The sequence below is a fragment of the Leptodactylus fuscus genome, chromosome 6 (genome assembly GCF_031893055.1).
Source record: "Leptodactylus fuscus isolate aLepFus1 chromosome 6, aLepFus1.hap2, whole genome shotgun sequence".
NCBI classification, from domain to species: domain Eukaryota; kingdom Metazoa; phylum Chordata; class Amphibia; order Anura; family Leptodactylidae; genus Leptodactylus; species Leptodactylus fuscus.
The window spans coordinates 59065401-59091177 of record NC_134270.1 but is presented as its reverse complement, the minus strand read 5'-3'; the positions used below and the strand labels follow the sequence as shown (position 1 = coordinate 59091177).

General features: G+C 42.9%; 1 protein-coding gene across 1 annotated transcript; it reads left to right on the top strand.

The window, feature by feature from the left end:
* The first annotated feature begins 2322 nt into the window (after positions 1–2322).
* Positions 2323–19612, top strand: LOC142209115 (uncharacterized). Its single transcript, XM_075278055.1, has 8 exons — positions 2323–2655; positions 5625–5659; positions 8744–8870; positions 14342–14493; positions 15081–15243; positions 15727–15810; positions 18627–18734; positions 19468–19612. Exons 1-8 carry the CDS (start codon positions 2323–2325, stop codon positions 19561–19563), a joined length of 1098 nt encoding a protein of 365 aa, XP_075134156.1. The 3' UTR covers positions 19564–19612.
* The last annotated feature ends 6165 nt before the right edge of the window (positions 19613–25777 follow it).

Genomic DNA, 25777 nt, shown 5'->3' with positions numbered 1-25777 from the left:
CACTTGCCTCTTTGGAGCAGTGGTAATGTCCTTGTTGCTCCAAAGACCACCTTAGCATATAAAGACAATATCTTAGTAACTGAGGCCCAATTCCCAGAGTCAAAAAACAATGTTAGGTTAGGGTCACTTGAATCCATCTGTGGGCCTGCTACCATTTCACATTGGTACTATACTATATTGAGTATACCACATTCTTGCTCATGTTCTGTATAGCCAGTTCTGGTGATTTTTTTTTTTTTTTTTTTTTTGTAGGAACATTCAATCTGTGTTTAGGCAATTTCTCATACATAGCCTGTATATACATTTTTCTAAGTGTTTCACATATCTGATGTAGTCCATCATTTGCACAACCATGTAGAAAAGGGGGGTAGTGACAACATTTTATGCAGTAATACCCAGCTACACACTTGTGATGGGGATGTCTGCAGTTTCCATGCGTAAAAAAAAATCCAAGTAATTAATGGTATTTAATTACTCATTCATCCACTCGGTGCAGAACACACCTGTAACATTCTTTGCATAGATGGCATGCGCTACACCCTACTGTAGAGTAAAATCCTGTACATATTTTTGCAACTTTCGTTAAAACTCTGACCACTTTACACTTTTGGAATTTTAATGCAATGAATTCAATCAGACAACTGCCATTTACAATGAAATATATCCACCTATTTTTTTCCCAGCCATTTCTCTGAGTGGGGTTCATTAGGGGGTATTTTTACCGATTTGGTAATGAGTGTCTTCTTGTGCGTGTACTATCCATTTGAAAAAAATTACACACACACACATCTATATGTGTGGTGAAAAGGTGTCAGTCAGAGAGTTGGAGTCCCAGTATATCACCCCCAGGTTTCTGGCATATGTGTGGTCCAGGGTCTGTCTTGAATAGGCCTCAGCCCAGTTGTACGTCATAGGCTCGTTACTGGGCCATAAAAGGCTGCAGAGCCTGCACTTCAGGGCAGATCCTGGGAGTGAGAGGAGGAGCCTGGGTCTGTCCTGAAACACTGAGAGTCTGGTGAGACTGTACTGTGCTACTTAGTTTAGGTTGTGTGGCTGATAGTAAGCCACATGTATAGTTAGTTTTTTACTGTTTAGGTAGAGCTCGGACAAGCATGGTTTTGTTTGCCGTTTTGCCTATGCATACATATGTATGTAATAAATATAAATAAATATATATATACACACACACACACACACACACACATATATATATATATATATATATATATATATATAATATTTTTTTTAAATAAATAAATTCTCGGTAATGTTTACATACCGGGAGCCATAGACTTCAGTGCTGCATTGCTTACACTGTCTGCTACAGTTTGTACGGAAAGTGAGTATCACAGCTCGAGGTATGTAAACATTACTGAGAGGTGTGCAAATGATCTGCAGGGTCCTAAGAATAGGCCATCAATATTAGAAACTGGGTAACTCCTGTAATGAGGTTTTCACATCAGACATATTGACAGCGTATTCTATAAATCTCTAACAATATTTCTAGAGTTTACATTTATCCAGAGATTAGGAATCTCCTGCTTTCTGATTTGTCATTCTAGAAAAAAAACAATTGCGGTGACTTTTTCTATTGTGGTATGACCGTCATGGACACGGCAAAGCTTTTTACATCCTCCATATACTACATTGGAGAAAGTCACATTAAACACAACCATGTTTTCCTCTCTGGTGATCAGAGAATAGTCCTAAATATAGGGATGGCAGAGAATATTATTATGCGTCGCAGTACCCAGGACTAGTGTGTTTCTTAAAATCTGCTGAACAGAAGACCTGTGTCTAAGATTGATATGTACTTCCTCTTTTGGCTGAGTAAGTTGATTTTCAGGAGGACCCTCCCTGTTTACTAGTTTCATGCCGTCTGAGCATCTTGTGACCTTTAACCTAAAATCTTGATTTTCTGGATCAACTACATTCATGAAATAGATGAGATTTGCTGGGAAAGTAACTAGCAATGACAACATTTTTTGTCACTGAAGGATTGTAATCTACACAAAGTTCCCATGTAAGTGCAGTTGAAGAAAGTACATGCAACTATACAGACATGGTGTACCCCATATCTGGAGAAGACCTGCATACACCTCTACAGAAGATACAATACATCTGTTCTTCCTAAGTGTGCTGAAGGGTCAGTATACTGACTAGAAATCGCATCCCATTGACATCTACAATACAGATCCATGGATCTTCTCCACCATTGCATTCAAGATCTACTGTACAATGGCCATCACATTAATATCTATGGGATTTAAGATGCTCTATAGGATGTATATATAACCAAGCAATATAGACCTGCTTGAGGACATGAGCGAACTCACAGCATTTGCCTTGTCAGAAGTGAACCTAAAGCTGCATGGCTGGATGGCCATTATTTTTAAGAGGGGGCAGAAGAATTCCAGATTTAGTTTTGGGGTTGGCATTCTAGGTGCTCTGCTGTTCGTTTGCTGGACCCATGTCAATGGACTGGTTGGTTATAGAGAATGTGTTTCCTGTCTTGCCTCCACATTTGGATATTTGGTGACTTTCTGCATGTTCATTAACAGTTTCTTCTCCAGTTATTTCTTTCTTCTACTGCTGTGGGGATTTAGTATTTTCTACGTCCACAGATCTGAGGAAACCAAAAAGAAAAATGTGAAAGTAAGTAGAAATGTAAATGGACATAAATACAAATTAACTTTATGTAATGGGCAACAACACAATCTATGATTGATGATCTTTGTAACGATGCATTTGGTATTGTTAGTCCTAGAAGTACATGTTGCTAACTTTACGCTATCCAGTCAGGATTACTGATATGTGAATAACCAAAACCAAAAGTCACTTGCATGGAATGGCATATAAATAGGCGGCGTGGCATAATCGTAATTCATCGTTAATCATAATCGAGGTAAATTGTTCAGTTAATTGTGAATTAATTAAGATTTAGGTAACAGATTACGGTTATGGATGTAGCCTAGAGAATCCAATCTTAGATCCCATATAAAAAGTCACTGCACTCACTAGCCTGCTGGGGGAGCCACTGTACACGTTTATCACTTAACCTGTGTTTATGGAAAGATTCTTCTTCTAGTGATTGTTTTTAGAAAGTGTTATCTTGTGGACCGGTTTCCCTCCCCAGAATCTTAACCGAGCTCCCATGATATAGGAGTACAACCAGTTTGTACAGTGAATGCAAATGTAAAGAGCAAACTTTGTGCAGACTGTAAGGGAGCTGTGAGAAATGTCACCTCTGAAATTTATAGAAATCCACGTGCTTGACACCAAGACCACTCCACTACAATATATGTAGCTGATTATTAGGCACATACAACAAATCTGCCATGTGTGAATACATTCTAATACTGTTTCTCCAAAGTTAGACACAGAGGTTGAATGTACAGGTTACTCTTCTTTGGAGGTCGGACTAGAACTATGTGGCGGCCATTGCTATCATATACAAATTAATCGCTCTTCTGTATGTTTAATGTGTGGATAAACCTTTCTGGGTGTTTATTCATTGCTACTGAAATGTACTGATTTTTATGCCTGAGGAAGGGATCTGAGATATCCCGAAAGCTTGTAATCTGTCATCATAATTAGTTAGCCATTAAAAAAGGTATCAACTACTGAAGACTCTCAAGTTTTTTGTTTTTATATCTCATACCCACAGGCTAACATGGTACAATAACATACTTTTTCCTTATATGTCTGGAAAGTCATGAATGCAGATCTATTACCAGTCATTGCAGCTTCTCACACAGCCTCGGTGTGTTCTGTTAAATCTCTACTGTATTTGTCAATATGGAATCTGAATAGTTATGCAGTCTTTTATTGCCGTCCATATACAGTCCTATGAAAAAGTTTGGGCACCCCTATTAATCTTAATCATTTTTAGTTCTAAATATTTTGGTATTTGCAACAGCCATTTCAGTTTGATATATCTAATAACTGATGGACACAGTAATATTTCAGGATTGAAATGAGGTTTATTGTACTAACAGAAAATGCGCAATATGCATTAAACCAAAATTTGACCGGTGCAAAAGTATGGGCACCTCAACAGAAAAGTGACATTAATATTTAGTACATCCTCCTTTTGCAAAGATAACAGCCTCTAGTCGCTTCCTGTAGCTTTTAATCAGTTCCTGGATCCTGGATAAAGGTATTTTGGACAAACAATTCAAGTTCAGTTAAGTTAGATGGTCGCCGAGCATGGACAGCCCGCTTCAAATCATCCCACAGATGTTCAATGATATTCAGGTCTGGGGACTGGGATGGCCATTCCAGAACATTGTAATTGTTCCTCTGCATGAATGCCTGAGTCGATTTGGAGCGGTGTTTTGGATCATTGTCTTGCTGAAATATCCATCCCTGGCGTAACTTCAACTTCGTCACTGATTCTTGAACATTATTCTCAAGAATCTGCTGATACTGAGTGGAATCCATGCGACCCACAACTTTAACAAGATTCCTGGTGCCGGCGTTGGCCACACAGCCCCAAAGCATGATGGAACCTCCACCAAATTTTACAGTGGGTAGCATGTGTTTTTCTTGGAAAGCTGTTTCTTTTTGGACGCCATGCATAACGCCTTTTTTTTATAACCAAACAACTCAATTTTTGTTTCCAAAATGAAGCTGCCTTGTCCAAATGTGCTTTTTCATACCTCAGGCAACTCTATTTGTGGCGTACATGCAGAAACGGCTTCTTTCTCATCACTCTCCCATACAGCTTCTATTTGTGCAAAGTGCGCTGTATAGTTGACCGATGCACAGTGACACCATCTGCAGCAAGATGATGCTGCAGCTCTTTGGAGGTGGTCTGTGGATTGTCCTTGACTGTTCTCACCATTCTTCTTCTCTGCCTTTCTGATATTTTTCTTGGCCTGCCACTTCTGGGCTTAACAAGAACTGTCCCTGTGGTCTTCCATTTCCTTACTATGTTCCTCACAGTGGAAACTGACAGGTTAAATCTCTGAGACAACGTTTTGTATCCTTCCCCTGAACAACTATGTTGAACAATCTTTGTTTTCAGATCATTTGAGAGTTGTTTTGAGTAGCCCATGATGCCACTCTTCAGAGGAGATTCAAATAGGAGATCAACTTGCAATTGGCCACCTTAAATACCTTTTCTCATGATTGGATACACCTGGCTATGAAGTTCAAAGCTCACTGAGGTTACAAAACCAATTTTGTGCTTCAGTAAGTCAGTAAAAAGTAGTTAGGGGAATTCAAATCAATAAAATGATAAGGGTGCCCATACTTTTGCACCGGTCAAATTTTGGTTTAATGCATATTGCACATTTTCTGTTAGTACAATAAACCTCATTTCAATCCTGAAATATTACTGTGTCCATCAGTTATTAGATATATCAAACTGAAATGGCTGTTGCAAACACCAAAATATTTAGAACAAAAAATGATTAAGATTAATAGGGGTGCCCAAACTTTTTCATAGGACTGTATCTTGCTTGAAAAACAATAACAAATGTCATATGATGTGATTAAAGCTATATATAGGCATGAATGACTTAAAAGAAGGCTTTACAGATATAATGCAGCCAGGATGCTATCATAGAAATGTAGACCTTGTACTTCTTATAATTCTGCATTGTCTGCCTTCATTCCAGGTGGAAGAAAACTCAAGATGCAAAGTGACAAGACAGTAGGTATCTTTTGTGGGTGCTACGTTTGCAGCATTTCATTGCTAGTGCACTAAACATGTTCTTGGTGTATTTTATTCCACTTGCTGCATTGAGTCCTTGTATAGCAAATGTTCACTCCTGTTACACTTGCTTCAATATTTACCTGCCTTTATTACTTGTTAATGCCCTTTACAGCATTGATCTGAGCCCTCAGTGTTGTGGCGTTCTACCTATTGCTCTTCAGCTGTTGCAAAGTTACAACACCCAGCATGCTCTGACAGGTGAAAGAGCATGCTGGGATTTGTAGTTTTGTTGTTTTTCAATGATTTTGGTGAATCTATGTCGACACTACGCTATTCCTATCATCAGAATTTCTATTAATTTAGCACCAAATCACTGGACCACTACCACATATGACTCAGATTAAAAACAGGAATAGATTTTGTGTTATTTTGTATTTCCAAAAGTTTCCCTTGCAATTCAGTTTTTTTACGACTGGATGTCAATTCAGAATATTTGATGACTCGAGTCAGATTTGTATACCTTGTGTGCCACTATCTCAGTATGGGGCACATCTGAAAAACACATAATTAGAAATATTTCCTCAGATTCTGGTAGGTCCACTATTATATTTCTGAGATTTCTAAAGTTAAGGCTGTAAGTTTACTGAAGATTAACTAGAACATTTATATGTAATTTTATGGGATTACTTCCCAGCCAAAACTTCCTGCATCCTCATTCTTCATGTTAAATGAGCATTTCCTATTGAATATGTTTTAGGATTATCTTTCTAATCTCGTATAACATTTAGTATTTATATACAAGATTAATCAAGATCAATTAGGATCATGAAAGGAAATTGGATAGTAATTATCTCAATGTATTCATTAAACATCAGGGGAGATCTGGCTCGGGGTGACTATGGTGTGTCATACACTCTTGAAGGAAGTTTATTCCTGTGCATGGGGTACAGCTTGGTTTTGAGGCCTCATCTTATAAACAGGGGCTGGAAAGAGGGATGGGATGGACAATTTATAATACAACATTTCTATTTCGAGACTATTGAGGCCACACATGGCCCAGTTGAATATATACACCATCAACATATAATGATCTATAAGAAAAACATTTCAGTTTTTACAACCTGGTAAGTGGGGTAACGGACAGCAAGCAGAAAAAAAAGGGGGGGGGGAGGGGAGGTGATTGTGAGGAAGGGGAAAATGAATGAACATAGCACTATATAAGAAGGCAAATTCACAACATGGCTAAATGTTGAAACATGAAGATGCTCTCCCCCACCCATCTGTCCCACTAACCCCCTCCCCCCCCCCCCTTTTTCCTTTTTCTTTTTTCTATGTTGTTTTCTTTGTCTTTAATTTTTTTTTTATTTTTTATTCTTCTATGATTGTATTTTGTGTTGCACTGTGTGCTTTTTCTGTTCGCAGGGCGGGTGTTCGCCCTGTAACTTGTAATTGTTTTTTCTTTTCTTATTGTATAAAAAAAAAAAAAAAAAAAAAAATTTCAATAAAGTTTGAGTTATAAAAAAGAAACATGAAGATGCAATACGCAACTTAGGGCTCGTTCACATCTGCGCCCGGCACTCCATTATGCAGGTTTCCATTTCCTGCATAAAACAGAGCAGGAGACGGAAACCTGCAGGAGTCTTTCAAATGAATGGGTGAGAAAGCTGTCCGGCCGTGAGCGGCGGTGAGCGTTTTATGCTCTCCGCCACGAAACCGGGTTTTATAATCCGGACACAGAGTCGGACATGTAGTACTGTGTGTCCGGATTAAAAAAAAACGGTTTCGTGACGGAGAGCATAAAACACTCACCGCTGCTCACGGCCGGACCCGGTCTGTGCTTTCCGTCTTCTTCCATGTAGAAGACGGAAAGCACAGAACGGAGACCAGAACGCAGGTGTGAACCTAGCGTTAGTATTCAGATAAAGTAGAGAAATAAAAACAAACCTTGGTGGGTAATACACGGAACCCAAAAATCTTGCCTATGCTATATCACCAAATCAGCGACCACATGGGTGCCACCTAACGTTATAGAAAAGGAATTATGGCAGGACCAATTCACCGTGACAAAGGACACTTTTATCAGAGTCGTGAACCTATTGTTTAGCTCCAACTCGGATATGATATATCGGTGATATATCGGTGTGATATATTTCATGCAGTCTATGGGACTTGCAATCAAACAATTGCAGGTTCCAGCCCCCTATGGGGACTAATAAAATAGTAAAAAAAAAACAATAAAAAACAAAAGTTCAAATCACCCCGCCTTCCTTTCCCTATAATACACATAAAACAAACAAAAAAAAATACTGTGGAACACGCGCAGTAGATATTCCTGTGTCTGAAAATGCCGGTCTATAATGTTATAAAAATATTTTTCCCGAACGGTGATTGCCTCTGATAAAAATTTCAATAAAATGTGATCAAAGCAATAGACATTCCCAAATATGGTATAACTAAAAAGAATACCTGGCCCAGCAAAAAGGGACACCTTTTGCATCCCGGTACACAGAAATATAAAAAAGTTATGGGTGTCAGAATATGGTGACTTAAAGAAACAGGTTTTTCGGGGTTTTTTTGCAAAGTTTTGGATTTTTGTTAAGGGGTTAAAATGTAAATAAAACCATATAAAGTTGGTATCCCTGGAATTGGATCGAAATATAAAAACAGGTGATTTGTATTATATGCAGAGCGATTGCTGTAAAAACGAAGCCCGTAAGAAAGTCGCACAAATGCACTTTTTCTCCAATTCCACCCCATTCAGAATTTTTGATCTCAGTAACATCATGAAGAATAATTTGTGCCGCAAGCATTAAACACTCATATGGCTCTGTAAATAGAAAAATAAGAAAGTTATGGTGTTTGGAAGGCGGGAGAGAATGCCACCAGCAGGAAGGGGTTAATACATCCCAGCAGTGCAGGAGTGGGTATTCCATACCCTGGTTGTGCCAAAATGATGACCTAAATGAAATATAAGGGTTGAGGCAGGAGAGAAGGCCAAAAGGGAGTCTACTCCCAAAAAGGGGCATTGTGGGGAAGTGTTCAGAGACAGAATGAGACTTGTACTTAATGTGTCATTTTTAGGTCCTCTGCTGCGACTAGTCTTGTGAATGCGGAGAAGTTTGTTAAGTTATTTCACTCCTTGCTGTATGAAGAGGAAACATTGGGAACAGAATTGGAATCAATAGAAAAAAAGGTTTCCAAGCTCACGGTAACTCTTTGGGATTTGTTATATACTATGAATGTTACAGTTAACCCTATAGAGACACAGCTCAAAAGTGACTTGAGGACCAGGCCTCTTTTTTCAAAACTGACATGTGTCACTTTAAATGGCAATAACTTTGAGACGCTTTAACTTACACAAGTGATTCTGAGATTGTTTTTTCGTAACACATTGTACTTCATGTCAGTAGTAAATTTTTGTCAATATGTTTTGTCTTTCATTATGAAAAAATAGGAAATTTGGTGAAAATTTTGAAAAAAATGCAGTTTTCAAACTTTGAAATTGCAAGCCTTTCAAATAGAAATCCATACTACCCAAATTTTTTCATAAATATAATTAACCATATCTCTGATTTATGTAGCAATCAAATTTTAATCACCCTTTCATTTTTTTCAGATATTATAAGGCTTACAAGTCAAGCAGTAATTTTCCAAATTTTCAAGAAAATTTCCAAAACACATTTTTCAAGGGACCAGTTCAGTTCTGAAGGGTACTTGAAAGGCCTCTCTAATAAAACCCCCCGAAAATCACTCCATTCTAAAAACTGCACTCTTGAAAGAATCCAAAACAGCAGTTAGAAAGTTTCTTAACCCTTTCAGCATTTCACAACAATTACAACAAAATGGAGGTCAAATTTACATTTTTCAATTTCTGTCACTAATATATTCATTTAGCCCTAGAATTTACACATTTACTAAGGGTTAAAGGAGAAACTGCACCCCACATTTTGTTACACAATTTCTCCCGAACACGATAATACCCCATATGTGCTGGTACCCTAATGTACGGGCACACGATCGCTCTCAGAACGGATGGAGCGCTAATTGGATTTTGTAGGCCAGATTTTGCTACAATACTTTTCAGGCGCCATGTCCCGTTTGCAAAGCCCCCAAGGTGCCAAAACAGTGGAAACCCCCAAAATGTCACCCCATTTTGGAAACTAGACCCCCTCAAGGAATTTATCAAGGGGTATAGTGAGCCCTTGGACCCTACAGGTGTTTAACAGATTTTTTTACCATTGAGATGTGAAAATGAAAAATTACTTTTTTTTATAATAAAATGTCACTGTAGCCCCAAATTTTTCATCTTCACAAGGGGTTAAAGGAAAAATTGCACCCCACATTTTGTTACAAAATTTCTCCCGAACACGACAATACCCAATATGTGCTGGTACCCTAATGTACGGGCACACGGTCGCTCTCAGAGCGGATGGAGCGCTAATTGGATTTCGTAGGCCAGATTTTGGAACATTACTTTTCAGGCACCATGTCCCGTTTGCAGAGCTCCCAAGGTGCCAAAACAGTGGAAACCCCCAAATGTGACCCCATTTTGGAAACTATACCCCTCAAAGAATTTACTAAGGGGTATAGTGAGCACTTTGACCCTACAGGAGTGTAACAGAATTGGCCCAACAAAAGGAAAAGTGACATTTTTTGCTATAAAATGTTGCTTTAACCCCAAATTTTGCATTTCCACAAGGGGTTAAAAGAGAAAATGCACCCCAAAAATTGTCAAGCATTTTCTCCCAACTACAGAAATGCCCCTTATGTGGATGTAAAGTGATGTATGGGCACACTGTAAGGTCCAGAGCTGAAGGATCGCTATTGGGATTTTAGAGGGCAAATTTAGCTGAAATCTGTTTCAGGCACCATGTTGCATTTGGAGAGCCCCTGAAGTGCTAGAACAGTGGAACCCCCCTCCCCAAATGACCCCATTTTGAAAACTAGACCCCTCAAGGAATTTATCAAGGGGTTTAGTGAGCACTTGGACCCTACAGGTGTTTCACAGATTTTTTTTTACCATTGAGATGTGAAAATGAAAAATTACTTTTTTCCAATAAATCGTCCATTTAGCGCCATATTTTTAATTTTTACAAGTAGTTAGAGAATTAAAAGCCCCCCAGTTTGTCACACAATGTCTCCTGAACACGGCAATACCCCATATGTGGCCATAATCTGCTGTATGGGAACATGGCGGGGCTCAGAATGGAAAGAGGGTTATTTGGCTTTTGAGGGCAGTTTTCTGGTGCCATGTCGCATTTGCAGAGCCCCTAAAGTACCAATACAATGGAAACCCCTCAAAAGTGACCCCATTTTAGAAACTACACCTGTCAAGGAATGAATAAAGGGGTATTATCATTTTGAGCCTAAAAATGCTTCCCAAAAATTAATGTACAAAATGAAAATTTTAATTTTTAAAGAAATCTGCCATTTCGGTGCCCAATACGTTGCACCCACTTCGTGTTGTCAGAGACCTGCACTCCTAAAACTATTAAGTGGGCCATCCTGAGGGGCAAAAAATTATATATGTAGGTATAAACTGCTGCTTGGGCACATAGCAGGGCTCAGAAGGGAAGGAGCACTGCGCTTTTTAGCTTTTGGGGTACAGATTTAGAGGGACTTTCTGGGTGCCATGATGTTTTTGCAGAGCCCTGGAGGTGCCAGTGAACTGGAATTCCCCAAGAAGTGACCCCATTCTGTAAGGGCAATTTTAGGGTCTCTGCAAAAGTGTCATGGCATCCAAAAAAAAAACAAACAAACCGTCTAAGTCTGTGCTACAAAAACCCAATAACCCTTCTTCCCTTCTGTGTCTGGCTGTGCCCTAATATCAATTTATACCCACATATGACATTACGTGCATTATCCGGGGTACACCAGTATCATACATGTGTCATATATGTGGCATAAAATGCAGTTTGGGCACACAGCAGGGCGCAGAAGGGAAGGAGCGCGATGCGGCTTTTGGAGCGCAGATTCAGATGTTTGGTATCTGGACGCCATGTCATGTGTGTAGAGCCTGTAGGGTACCAGAAAAGTGGATTCCCCAAAGGTGTGACCCCAGTTTGAAAACTGCACCCCTCAAAGAATTTATCAGGGGGTGTAGTGAGTATTAGTATCCCAGACGTGACTGCACAGCGGATGGCGAAGAGTGAATATATAAGCTGTGCGGAGGACATTGCAAACACCGAATTTCCTACTAGGTCCCAGTAGCTCCTATAATTGGGGGAGTCACTCTGGGGGTCACTTTGGGGTCACTTCTGGTATATTTTCCCTCGTAAGCTCTAAATCTGGGGTGTCCCCTGATATTCGCTCGCACAGCTTATATATTCCCTTCCTGACGCCGCCAGTTGTATTCTAATGATTTGGCGATTTTTGCGGGTTTTTATTCTTGCATTACTAGATGCTATATTTTCTTTACTTTTCTGGTGACGCAGCCATATAAGGGCTTGTTGTTTGCGGGATGAGATGTATTTTGTAATGACACCATTTTTGGGTGCCTACAACTTACTGAATACATTTTATTAACTCTTTTTTTGCTGGATTTAAATAAAAAAAATCAATTCCGGTATTGCGTTTTACCTTGTAAATTTTTCGCCATGCAGCGTACAGTATAAGTAACATATTATCTTTATTCTGTGGGTCGGTACGGTTACGGCGATACCTCATTTATATTATTTTTTTATGCGTAACTAATTCTGCAGAACAAAAACACATTTGGAGACATAAATCAATGTTTTTTGCATCGCCATCTTCTGAGAGGCGTAACATTTTTATTTTTTGGTTGACAGTGTTGGTTGGGGGCTTATTTTTTGCGGGACAATGTGTGCTTTTTATTGGTACTGTTGTGAGGTGCATTTGACTTTTTGATCACTTTTTATAGCACATTCTGTAAGGTGAGATGGCGAAAAATCACTACTTCCGGCGGGTTTTTTCCGTTTGTTTTTTTCCGTCATTCACCGTGTACATTAAATATTGTTTCAGTTTTATTGTACAGATTGTTACGGACACGGCGATACCAAATATGTATTGTTTTTATTAATTTTTAGTTGTTTTTTTTTATAATTCATTTTCTATAGAAAAAAAGGGTTTTTGGGGCTTGATAACTTTATTAATTGTTTCAAAACACTTTTTTTTTTTTCCACTTTTTTTTTTTTAACTTTTTCATGTGTCCCTATGGGACACTTGCATGAGTGAAGCTTGCATCACTGATCCTGTTTACAGAGTGAGTCACAGGCTTCAGTAAGAGCCTGCACGTTATCACTCTGTAAACAGGAAGTGAAGCTCGGCTCGTGCAGACGGACGGGACAGTACAGCTCCAGAAGACACCGGCCAGGATACAAAGGTAAGTGGGACTCAGGACTGCCAGGGGTGACTAATCAGACCCCTGGCTACATGGTAGGGATACCAGCACCCCCCGATCTCGCAGCGGGGGGTGCCGGGGATCCCTACAAGATCGGGCAACCCGTTGTTTGCCGTGATCATGTTTGATCACGGCAATCAACGGGTTAAAACCCAAAATCAGCACTCATGTCTGATGGAGGGGGATGGAGCAGGATGTTAGGTGTCAGATACAACTAACACCTGCTCCAAGAACACCCGCACTGCGCTGCGGGGATTGTTTACATCCATGTGGTACTATTACCACATCGGTCGTGAAGCACTAGACATCCATGTGGTAATAGTACCACATGGGTCGGGAAGGGGAATCGACTTGTACATTGACGTGTGTGTAGACAATCCTGTGTGAACTGCACATGGAAGCATCACAAATATCTATCATGAGCTTCTGACTAAGAGCTCTTATTTACAATAATGAGCAATGAATTTTAGTAGTATTTTGGGTGCAGCTCCTGCCATTATGTAAAAGGAATAATTCCCATCTCCAGGATCATATTTTAACTTGTAACTTAGGGGGCGTTCACACTACCGTTGGTGTCCGACTGTAGTGTCCGTAGCTACTGTCTGTTCAAGATTTTAGCAATGGGCACTAGCTGTGTCCATTACAATTTCCATTCATTTCAATGGGATTTTATCTGGTGTCCTTTAGGGTCCGTTTATGTTCTTACGGTAAGTGTCCGTTTACAACCATGTCCGTTTTTTCAAGCGGACAAAAAAATCCTACATGCAGGACTTTTCTGTCCGTTTGAAAAAACGGACAGCAAGTGTTCGTTTTCTTTAACATTGAGGTCTATGGGCAACGGACAGTAACTGATAGCCATCAGTTACCGTCCGTTTGTGTCCGTTATGATAAGTGTCTGGGTTGTTTTTTTTTTTAAATGGACACCTTCTGTGCGGACACCAATGGTAGTGTGAACCCTACCTTAAGCTAAACGAAGTGTTTTACCCAATCCATTGCTCTATCTTGCTCTGTTTGTCAGATACAGCTCATTATGTTGCCAGGATCGGTAAGTAAATAGGGCCCGTTACCGACTGGAGTAACTCCAGTCTGAAATGGCCTATTAAGAAAAAAAAACAAAAAACACAGCGGTAACAGCTGTCGTCGGGCCCTAATGTGGCAGTCGCTACCCCGGTAGTTACACACTTGAACTTGTCATTGAAACCAGAAAGTGGAGGGGAGAGGAGACAGGAGAGCAGGTCAACCCTTGAGATGTTAAAACCCTTTAAGGATAGCCTTTACCTTCCTAACTGTAGTTATTAATATTCTTTATTTTTTAACAGATTGCCACAAAGGAGCTGAGGAGGATTCAGATCATCATAGACTCTTTAAAAACCCAGGTTTTCCACAACTTCCATTCTCCAATGAATGATTCCAAGCGAGTTCTAGATGTAATTGACAAGTTTGAACACACAAAGGTTTATGTGGATCTACGGTCAGTTGCAGTGTGTCCTGCAGATGTGTTCATCAGTATTTATTATCTGAATTTAAAGAGGCCGAGGTCTCCTTCACATGGTGGCTCATTGGTTAGCACCTTATAGCGCTGGAGTCCTAGTCCGAATCTGACCAAGGACAACATCTGTATCTGCATAGAGTATGTTCTCTCTGTGTATGCATAGAGTTTGTATGTTCTCTCTGTGTATGCATAGAGTTTGTATGTTCTCTCTGTGTATGCATGGGTCTACGCACCCCGGTTTTCTGCCACACTCAAAAGGCATTGTGATTGGATATTTAGCTTGTGAGTCCTATATAGGAGAGTGACCGACATGTAAAATTCTGAACTTGGCACAATACAAGTAAGAGAATTAAATAAGTACATTGCAATTACATTACATAATAGAGATTCTGTCCATTGCAAATGGATTCATACAGCCCCCATTTCCAATTACAACAGTAAACTGTATTTCTTACACTTAGAAGTTAGTGCTTATATGGTAGCAGGGGGGCAGGGATAGCATTGACATTGATTATTTAAGATTTTATGCTACTGTTTTTAGTGACGTATCCTGCCTGTTTCTCCAGGAGGCACCTTCTGGACAAGGCACACTGCCAGTTATCAAAGTTTACTGTGAATGGGATGGCATTGAAGATTTGGCTGTCTGAAGCACTGGAATTTCAGGAGAAACTCCACCATACAACCTGTAGCAGCAATAGTGATTTCCAACAACATTTTTCATTGTTACTGGTAATGTAGTACAAGGCTGTGGAGTGGGTAAGGCCAAACCACCAACTCCAACTCCTCTATTTTTTTTTCCACAGACTGAGTCAGACCAACTCTTGCTCTGACATCAATTATTTAACAAATGGTCATGTCAGAAGCTATGCATGTGCGGACCCATTTCTTTGTGTGCACCCAATTATAGTCTATGGGGCCCGTGTGGTTTCTTTGCTAACCGTTTTTTAATGCGTTTACTATTCTGTATTCTGAGGGTACCCAAGCAAACTCCCCCGAACTGAATACCGAACGCAGATGTGAACCAGGCCTAAGAAATTCTGACAGGCCAGGCAGCTATAAAGGCAACCTAGGAGTTGATGTTTTTTATGATAATGTCCTTGATGTTTTGCCTGTAAAGCACTATAGGAAATAATCAGAATAGACAATTGACAACAAGCTAAAATATATGCATTTGTTATCATACTGTATATAACTGTCCTTATTTGTGTACAGGGTATCAGGAAAGACAGTGAAGTGGTCAGGAAGAAGCTGCTAGAATATGAGCACTCGGCACAGAGCTTGACAGCAACATTACAGGTAAAATTTCTATTCTGAATCCGTCTTCATGCCAAAGCTAGGCCAATAATTCCATTGTGAGATCCCAGCCAGGAGAACTTTTAGTCACACCCCAATGGCAGTGAATACGAAAATCACCCATTTGCTTCTATTGTAGTATAACTGTGTAGTGTAATAGTTACGACAAAATGTACATTTTGCAGATGCCTTGAATTGGGATTTGATTGAGGATTCCCTCTGCACAGTGATACAGTCCTATGAAAAAGTTTGGGCACCCCTATTAATCTTAATCATTTTTAGTTCTAAATATTTTGGTATTTGCAACAGCCATTTCAGTTTGATATATCTAATAACTAATGGACACAGTAATATTTCAGGATTGAAATGAGGTTTATTGTACTAACAGAAAATGTGCAATATGCATTAAACCAAAATTTGACCGGTGCAAAAGTATGGGCACCTCAACAGAAAAGTGACATTAATATTTAGTAGATCCTCCTTTTGCAAAGATAACGGCCTCTAGTCGCTTTCTGTAGCTTTTATTCAGTTCCTGGATCCTGAATGAAGGTATTTTGGACCATTCCTTTTTACAAAACAATTCAAGTTCAGTTAAGTTTGATGGTCGCCGAGCATGGACAGCCCGCTTCAAATCATCCCACAGATGTTCAATGATATTCAAGTCTGGGGACTGGGATGGCCATTCCAGAACATTGTAATTGTTCCTCTGCATGAATGCCTGAGTCGATTTGGAGTGGTGTTTTGGATCATTGTCTTGCTGAAATATCCATCCCTGGCGTAACTTCAACTTCGTCACTGATTCTTGAACATTATTCTCAAGAATCTGCTAATACTGAGTGGAATCCATGCGACCCTCAGCTTTAACAAGATTCCCGGTGCCGGCATTGGCCACACAGCCCCAAAGCATGATGGAACCTCCACCAAATTTTACAGTGGGTAGCAAGTGTTTTTTTTGGAATGCTGTTTTTTTTTGGACGCCATGCATAACGCCTTTTTGTATGACCAAACAACTCAATCTTTGTTTCAACAGTCCACAGGCTTGTCCAAATGTGCTTTTACATACCTCAGGTGACTCTGTTTGTGGCGTGGTTGCAGAAACGGCTACTTTCTCATCACTCTCCCATACAGCTTCTCCTTGTGCAAAGTGCGCTGTATTGTTGACCGATGCACAGTGACACCATCTGCAGCAAGATGATGCTGCAGCTCTTTGGAGTTGGTCTGTGGATTGTCCTTGACTCTTCTCACCATTCTTCTTCTCTGCCTTTCTGATATTTTTCTTGACCTGCCACTTCTGGGCTTAACAAGAACTGTCCCTGTGGTCTTCCATTTCCTTACTATGTTCCTCACAGTGGAAACTGACAGGTTAAATCTCTGAGACAACTTTTTGTATCCTTCCCATGAACAACTATGTTTTGAGAGCAGTCTGCCCATGCTCGTCGACCATCAAATTTAACTGAACTTGAATTATTTTGTAAAGAGGAATGGTCCAAAATACCTTCATCCAGGATCCAGGAACTGATTGAAAGCTACAGGAAGCGACTAGAGGCCATTATCTTTGCAAAAGGAGGATCTACTAAATATTAATGCATATTGCACATTTTCTGTTAGTACAATAAACCTCATTTCAATCATGAAATATTACTGTGTCCATCAGTTATTAGATATATCAAACTGAAATGGCTGCTGCAAACACCAAAATATTTAGAACTAAAAATGATTAAAATTAATAGGGGTGCCCAAACTTTTTCATAGGATTGTAAATGTGTGATTTTGCTGTAATGTCTGTAAAACTGTTTTTTGTGATGCGGGCCTAATTTAAAATTTGTTTAACCCTTTAAGGACGGGAACTTTTTTCATATATTCCTTCTCCACCTTACAAAATTCAAACTTCTTTATTTTTCTGTCGACCAAGCTAAGTGAGGGCTTATTCTTTGCGTGACGAGTTGTATTTTCATCTGGAATCATCATTACGGGGTACATATAATGTTTTTTTTAACGTTTAATCATTAATCATTATTTTTTGCATTTTTTTTTTGTTTTAAATAAATGATTTTCCTGGGGTCATTATATTCTGATGCCTATAACCTTTTTACTCTTTTGTTGATGGAGACATCAGGGCTCTTTACTAGTGGGACAAGTTGTAGTTTTTATTAATACCAATTTTCAGTATGTATGACTTTTTATCATCATTTATTATGTATGGCTTTACTATCTCTAATATTTGCGGAGAAGAGAGGTGACCAAAATACACAAATTTGCGCATTGTGGTATAATTTTTTTTTTATGGCAATCACTGTATGGGATAAATAACACTATTTTGGAATAGAGGGCACATTGGGATACCTAAGGTGAGGTTCACATTTGTAACCAGAGTCTCCATTGGAGATTCCACCACAGAAATCAGCTGGAAGGAAAATTCCTGCATGGAGAACTTTTTCTCTCCACCAGTTTCAGTATAAAAGCGGAGGACACCAGCAAACCCCATTATAACCGCTGTTTTGGTAGTTGGCCTCTCTGTTGTACGAGTCTTCTGGTGAACCTGAACAACAGAGAGCCCAGCGCAGATGTGAATCCAGCATAACATGATTTTTTACATTATGTGTGTTTCAAATTAAAAGGTAGATATCATGTCCAGTCACTAGAGGTAGACCAAGGTTGGTAATTTGTAATAACTGGATATTGGTAATGCCCATTTATGAGTGAGGAAAAAATAGAAACAAAACAACTCTTGAAATTCATCATTTACCCTAAAATTACTTATTGAAAATATGATTACTCTACTTACACCAGCATTATTTATCTAATGCTCTAATTTTTAGGAGATGAGTGCATGTTCTGGTATTTTTCACAAAGCTTTTGAAGAAAGAAGCAGTCAGAATGAAAAAAGAAAATGGCATGACATACTGACTGTTTCCATAAAGGAGGAGGTGAGTATGGTACATATGAAACATCCAGGATCTTCTGTTGCTGGTGTATACTGACTCCACCTTCAGTCAGTTGTGTAACTATCGGGGTAGCAGGGGTAGCAGCTGCCACGGGCCCGGCGACAGCCGCTACTGCTGCGTTTTTTTTTCTTAATAGGCCGTTACCGCCTGGAGTTACTCCAGCCGGTAACGGGCCTGTTTGCTTACCGATCCTGGCAGGGGCCGGGATTGGTAAGTGACGCCATGGGCCCCACAAACACTATTATTATACTCGTATAATGAACGGAGGTCCGGGGGAGGTAAGGGAACATAAAAAACAGTTACTTACCTCTCCGTGCTCCATGCAGGCATTGTGCCTAGTTGCGTGACGTCCCTGATAATGATGTTGATCGGATATGTCTCTGTGCACTGTCTGCTCAATGTTTATGTATAGCAGAGGCTGCTGTGCTGATGGCTCATCTCTGCTGTACATACACATAGCGCAGACTGTGATTACAGACACTTCGGGTGCATGGTGGAAGCTCATTAACATATGAGTAAAAACGGACTTATTCCAAATCTACTGAGGCAATTTACATACAAAAGGTAGGTGTGAAATAGCCATTCTAAAGGCTATGCAAGGATGTGCTCATCTAAAAATGACTTTTCCCAATGATAGAGCATTAGAAAATCCTCTTCTTCCTCTTCTTAAGAAATGATAGAAATGTTTGGTTTTTTTTTTTTTTTTTTACTGCAGGAGACACAAGTGGCCCAACGTTTCTCTACAGTTACAAAGTTAAATGAATGTTATCAGGCGCATCTCAATGGGCTCTACCAGAAGACACTCCAGTAGTCCCATGGTGTAGCCATACAAGAAGAATCAGCTGTGTGGCCTGGTCTCTTAGGGCAGTGATATCATAGTGGACTGTATCCTAAATTCTGTGTCTTTTCTACAATTTTATTCTAAGTTTTGGGATCTTCTGAAACTTTTTTATTTGAGGCTTGTAAAATTTTCTTTACACTATTGTGGATGGTAAAGAGTATATTCACTTAAAATGTTGTTCTGTCTTGAATTATTTATGGATCCTGAATTCTATATCCTACTAGAAAACCTGTAAAAATGGCCTCCCTATTCGATTCAATGCCTGATAGTTGCGTGATAGTGTTCTATGTAATGTTAATTAACATTTTATTGGGTAACTCTTTTGAAGTATGGGTTAAGTGTTCGTTCACATCTGCTTTTGTATTCCGTCTGGAGAGAATTTGCATGGAGACCCCCCAAACGGAATACAAACGCAATTGCAAGCGCTGTGCTGTAAAAGCACATGGACCCCATAGACTATAATGGGTTCCGTGTGTTTGCCGTGCACTGCCCGCAAAATTCATGTGGACAGGAAAGTAGATGGTGAATTACTTTCCTGTCCACACGATCCCTGTGGAGATCTGACATGACATTGGCATCTGAGGATGAATGGCCTTCCACTAATACCTACCCACCATTCCGTCCACATGCTGTGACAACCCACCCCCTCCCCCTTAATAATGGCCACTAGTCAACCACCTACCCCCACCTCAACCATTGCCCCAACCAAAGAACGACAGAGACCAGAAGGGTTGGATTAAATTGGCCACAGCAGCCATTTTATTACAAAATAACAAACAGTTTACCATATCAAATCAGCAACATTCTTTATCAATAAATAACCATTTAAACCAATAGAAAATACTGTTTACCAAAACATATCCCCCCATAAATAATTAACCTGTCTAGCTAACTAATCAGAGCGACAACCAAAAGAGGGGAGGTCCTTGGAGCTCCAAAAACATATCTGGCCGCCAATCTGTTCTCCACGCTATTATTACCCCCAGCCATCAGTATTGGCTCAGAGGCACCATATACACAGATTGGCAGTTAAATCTAAGCTACTCCTCGGGATACCGACCCAGCAGGAGTCCAAACACCAACCAGACTACAAACCTGAAACTAACACAGGGAAAAAACATTACTAATAAGTTTTCCCCAGCACTAGAAATTTACATCAACTCCAAGGACCCCCACCCCGCCACAGTGAGCATCACTTGAACACCTCAAGTATGCTCACCCGCCACCAGCAAAAGAGCACGCTCGATCCCTCCCTGCAAACCCAAGGCCCACATATCAATCCCCACAGCATTCAAGTGCACCCCATCAGCCAGCCAAAAACCACCCTCCAAGTCTTCAAGCTCTGAATGCCGAACACATACCCCCCCATGACGAACCACAAAAGCACCAATCACCCGGTTCACTTGGACCGGGCCTTATTAACTTTGGGAACAGATCAAGCACCGCGCCAGGTATGGCGCGGGACAATGTCCGACCAAACCACAATTAAAGATGGATAATCCATCCACAACCGAAGCAGGTCATGCTTGACGTCCCTAACCAGCAAACGAAAAGGACGAGCCAGATAATTACCCCCCAGATGCAAAACCAAAATGTCCGGGGAACGATCCAACCTGACAAAACGGGTAAACTCACGCATCATACGTCCCCAAACCAGACCTCGAAATCCCAGCCACCGCACCTGCACAGACGACCTGGGAAAACCAAGCTGACGGCCCTCCGGACACAAATCCGCCCTGATCGCACCTCAGTGGACATATGAATGCCCCAATATCCAGACCAGCCGAGGAGACGAACCTGAAAAAGAGAACAAGGAAAGAAAAATCTAACAAGAAAAACAACTACAACAAATGCGGACGCACATAAGACAAATAACGACGAGACTCCCATCTCCCAATGTGACGAACCACCTCCGGGCCCAGACCCCAAGCAACCGCTTCGGTAGCTGCCCCGATTCTAAAGGAATGAGGGGCAAAGCCCTGGGAGTCCAATCCCAAATGATCCAAACAAAGCCGAAAAACAGCCATAAACTGATACCGGGACAAATAGTCCCCGTTCAGGTGGCGCAGAACCGGGCCTGAGGAAAAAAAGCACACCTCCCGATATTGACGACAGCAAACCACTGGGCACATCAACGAACCTACAACGGGGCGTAAATGCACCACCTTACCTTTTCCCAACTGGTCGGTCTTTGACCGGCGAACAACAAATTCCACCCCCACAAACCCAAACGACACCTCCTGCCACAACCCCCCCCCCCTGCTCGACCCCTAGCAGGAGACACAAGCTCACCAACCCGAAGGGCTCCAAAGAACGCCCAAGAGAAAGCCAGCCTAAACAAAGCACACTCAAACGGGGAAACACAAATCTCGCCCAGAACCACACCCAACCTATCCAACAACGCAAAAGAAACGGGCTGTCGGCCATCAGGCCGCGACCTGCCCCTGCTAAAACCCCGAACTACCTGGCGAACCAGGAAATCCTTGGTAACATCACACACCCCCCTCAGCCGAAAACCAAAAGCCAAGCCAGCCAGCAATCGAGAAAGCCGAGACACAAACCACCCACTCAAAGAACCCCGACCAACTAAAACCAAAACCGCCGTACGACAATCGTCCACCGACATCATGCCCCCCAACTCACCCAACACGTGCTCAAACTCCCTCCAGGCAGACTCATAAGCTGAACGAGTACCGGCCGCCAAAGAAGAATGGATCAAGTCACCCGCCTCTTCGAGACCACGTCCCACAGATGCATCGGGCACGAATGACCCACGGCGTCCGCATCTGGAGCCACCAAACGAAATCTCTCCCACTGAAACCGAGACAAAGAATCAACGATAACATTCGACACCCCAGGAACATGAACAGCCACCACCCAAGCATTCAGCGAGAAACATTTCAAAACCAAACGACGAAGCAAGAAAACAACCGGGGAAGAGGAGGCAGTGAGGGAATTAATAGCTGACACCACAGACTGATTGTCGCAGTGAAAGCGAACCTTCTTGTCCCGAAAACGATCTCCCCAAACCTCTACCGCCACCACTATAGGGAAAAGCTCCAACAGACAAAGGCTTCGCACCCACCCCAACTCGACCCAGTCTGCCGGCCAGCGCCCACACACCACGCCCCCCCAAAATACGCCCCAAAGCCCACCGAGCCAGACGCATCAGTGAACAACTCCCAGTCAACCATATCGACCGCTGGCGACATTAACAAGGAGGGGCCGTTATAGAGCTCCAAGAAGCTGGCCCACACCTCCAAATCGTCGCGATGGTCACGCGTTAAGCAAATGAAATGGCGCGGGGAAGACACCCCAGCCGTCGCACCTGCCAGACGCCTACAGAAAACCCGCCCCATGGGGATAATCCTGCAGGGGAAGTTAAGCTTCCCTAACAATGACTGCAAGTCCCGGAGTACAATGTTATGCAAGCGACACGTACGACCCACTTCAAGACGAAGCGCCACGAGCTTATCCACCGGCAAACGACACTCCATGGTTTCGGTATCAATAGTGATACCCAAAAAACTAAGGCAGGGGGCGGGGCCCTCCGTCTTACCTGGCGCTAAGGGAACCCCGAAACGGACAGACACCCATTCCAAGGTCCGAAGCAAACTAAGGCAAAGAGGGGAGTCAGCAGGGCCAACACACAAAAAGTCATCCAAGTAGTGGATGACAGACGCTACACCCGTCAGATCCCTGACCACCCACTCCAAGAATGAACTGAAGGCTTCAAAATAAGCACACGAGATCGAACACCCCATGGGAAGGCAGCGATCTACATAGTACGCACCATTCCAGGTGCAACCTAAAAGCCTTTGGCTCTCCGGATGTACCGAGAGGAGGCGGAAAGCCGACTCCACGTCTGACTTAGCCATAAGGGCGCCCCAACCATACCGCCGAACCCAACCCAGCGCCGCATCAAAGGACGTATAAACAACCGAACTCAGGTCAGAAGGAATACCATTATTGACCGAACCCCCTTTCGGGTACGATAAATGATGAATCAATCTGAACTTGTTGGGCTCCTTCTTAGGAACAACTCCCAACGGCGAAACAACTAAATCCGCAACAGGCGGCGAACAAAAAGGACCAGCCATACGCCCCAAGGACACTTCCTTCTGCAACCTCTCCGACACAACTGCAGGATACTGCCGAGTGGAAACCAGATTACGAACAAGCGAGGCAGAACTCACCCGGGACGAAGGGATCCTAAAACCAACCGAAAAACCCTCCTCCAAAAGACGAGCATCAGCGCGGTTGGGGTATCTATTTAGATACAGCACCATCTCGCGCAGAATCACCGGCGTCCGACCCATGACCAGCGGACCCACTGGACTGCTTCCCCTTTCTCCTCCTAAAGCAATGGGAGGAACCGTGGGTAGTGCCCCCACAGACCGAGCAGGAGTGTTTGAACTTACAGGAGGCGCCAAATTTACAATGGCCCTCATTGTACTTCCAACACACCCCTTTCTGATCTCCAGCGCCTTGGCCGGAGGATCCCAAACCCGTGGAGCCGGACGAACTGGCAGCACCGGGAAAGGACTGAGCAGAGCGTGAAGGGACCATAACTCTAACCCACAGGGCAATATCCTTCTGATCCCACCGGATAGAAGGACGAACGGCCCGGCGCTGCCGAAACTGCTCATCATAGCACAGGCAACATTGTCCACCATAAACCCTATACGCCTCCCCAGTGGAATCTTGATAGCAGAATAACCCCCTAGCAGGATAGCAGGATACTTCTCCCCTATGACACTGGCCAAAATGGAAAATGCTTGCAAGCAGTTCGTGAACGTCTGAGGAATAAGGCGCCAACGCCTCTTCTCCTCCTACTCCTTCTTGGTATCGTCCCGCTTACCCTTGTCCAGGTTAAATTTAGCAAGAGGAAGAAGGGAAAAAATCTCAACGTACTCGTCCTTCCAGATTTTTTCCCTCACTTCCTTCTTCAAATGCGCACCCAGGGGCCCTCATAGAAAAGATATACCTCCCCCCGAGCCCTGTCATCAAGCCTGATACCATCACCCTTGTCCTCAGTCTGCGCGGACACCGCCACCCCCACATCCCGATGCAACAAACCATCAGACGGCAACAAAATAATCGGGGGAGGGGGAGAGGAGCCCACCCAAGCTGAAGCAGGGGACCCCCCAGACCCAGGGCCACCCCCCGAACGTGCAAGTACTTCCCTTAAACTGCCCAAAATGTCACGCAATTCCGCCCCGACACCAGACGCGACGTCACCCCCAATCCCACCAGACCCAACAGACGCGAACGCCACCCCCGACCCCTGAGTACGAAAAATAGCAGGTATAGAAGAGGACAAAGACAGATACTCACCTGGCTGCGCAGAAGCTGTGTTTCCACCAGCCGCAGGTCCGGAATCCAAACGCTGAGGGGCAACCTGGCCATCACCATCAGACAAGTCGAGATCCGCCACAGGCGAAACAGGACAAAGGCCAGAAGAACAGGATGGGCAGCCATGTCCGGAGGAGGGGAACAGATCAGCAGAGGACCGGCCGGACGACCGTCCGCTGGAGGCAGCCCGGGATGCCATAGGCGCCGACACACGCCCGACCACACTGGGCAGTCGGCGCGCAGGACCAGGAACACCTGAAGTCAGTCACATGAAGGCAAGGGGCCCCACCGACAGGAGCATCGCCAGGCGGGGACCCCGGAACCACGTTTGAAGAAGCAGGAGGCGTATCAGGCACAAAGGAGGCGGGCCTGGAGGGGCGACGGTTCCGCCCCCTCACTGCCGAGGATCCGGCCTGCGGGTTTGGATGCCTCCCAGAACGAGAGCGACTACCCCCAGAGGTGAGGAGTGCCCTACGTCCCGGAGGGCCCCCAGAGGGACTCCTTAAGCGTGGTCTGGACCGGGGAGCAGCATCGGGACTCAGGTGCTCCAGGAGCCCCGTCCGCCGCTGCACGCGGGACGAGGCCACGCCCACTGGAACACACGGAGCGGCCGGAGATGAAGCAGTCGGCGGGGGAGAGGGAGAGCGCCGAGATACAGCTGCAGAAGCCCCAGGAGCAGCAGCCACCAGGACCCTCACCTGATCGGCGAGCCAGGTCGGGTCAGTGACGCCAGCGGCAGCCCGGAGCTGCCCTAGGAGGGAATCCAAGTCGGCCATGGCAAGCAGGTACAGCACGGCAACCCACAACTTCTCCTTTCCCCGCGGCGGTC

Bases quoted from the DNA above. Each gene is read 5' to 3' on its own strand.
- LOC142209115 (XM_075278055.1), top strand. From the start codon at position 2,323: ATGAGCGAACTCACAGCATTTGCCTTGTCAGAAGTGAACCTAAAGCTG. The intron at 2,656-5,624 runs GTAAGTAGAAAT...CCTTCATTCCAG, and splicing joins CCAAAAAGAAAAATGTGAAA to GTGGAAGAAAACTCAAGATG. The intron at 15,244-15,726 runs GTAATGTAGTAC...ATTTGTGTACAG, and splicing joins AACATTTTTCATTGTTACTG to GGTATCAGGAAAGACAGTGA.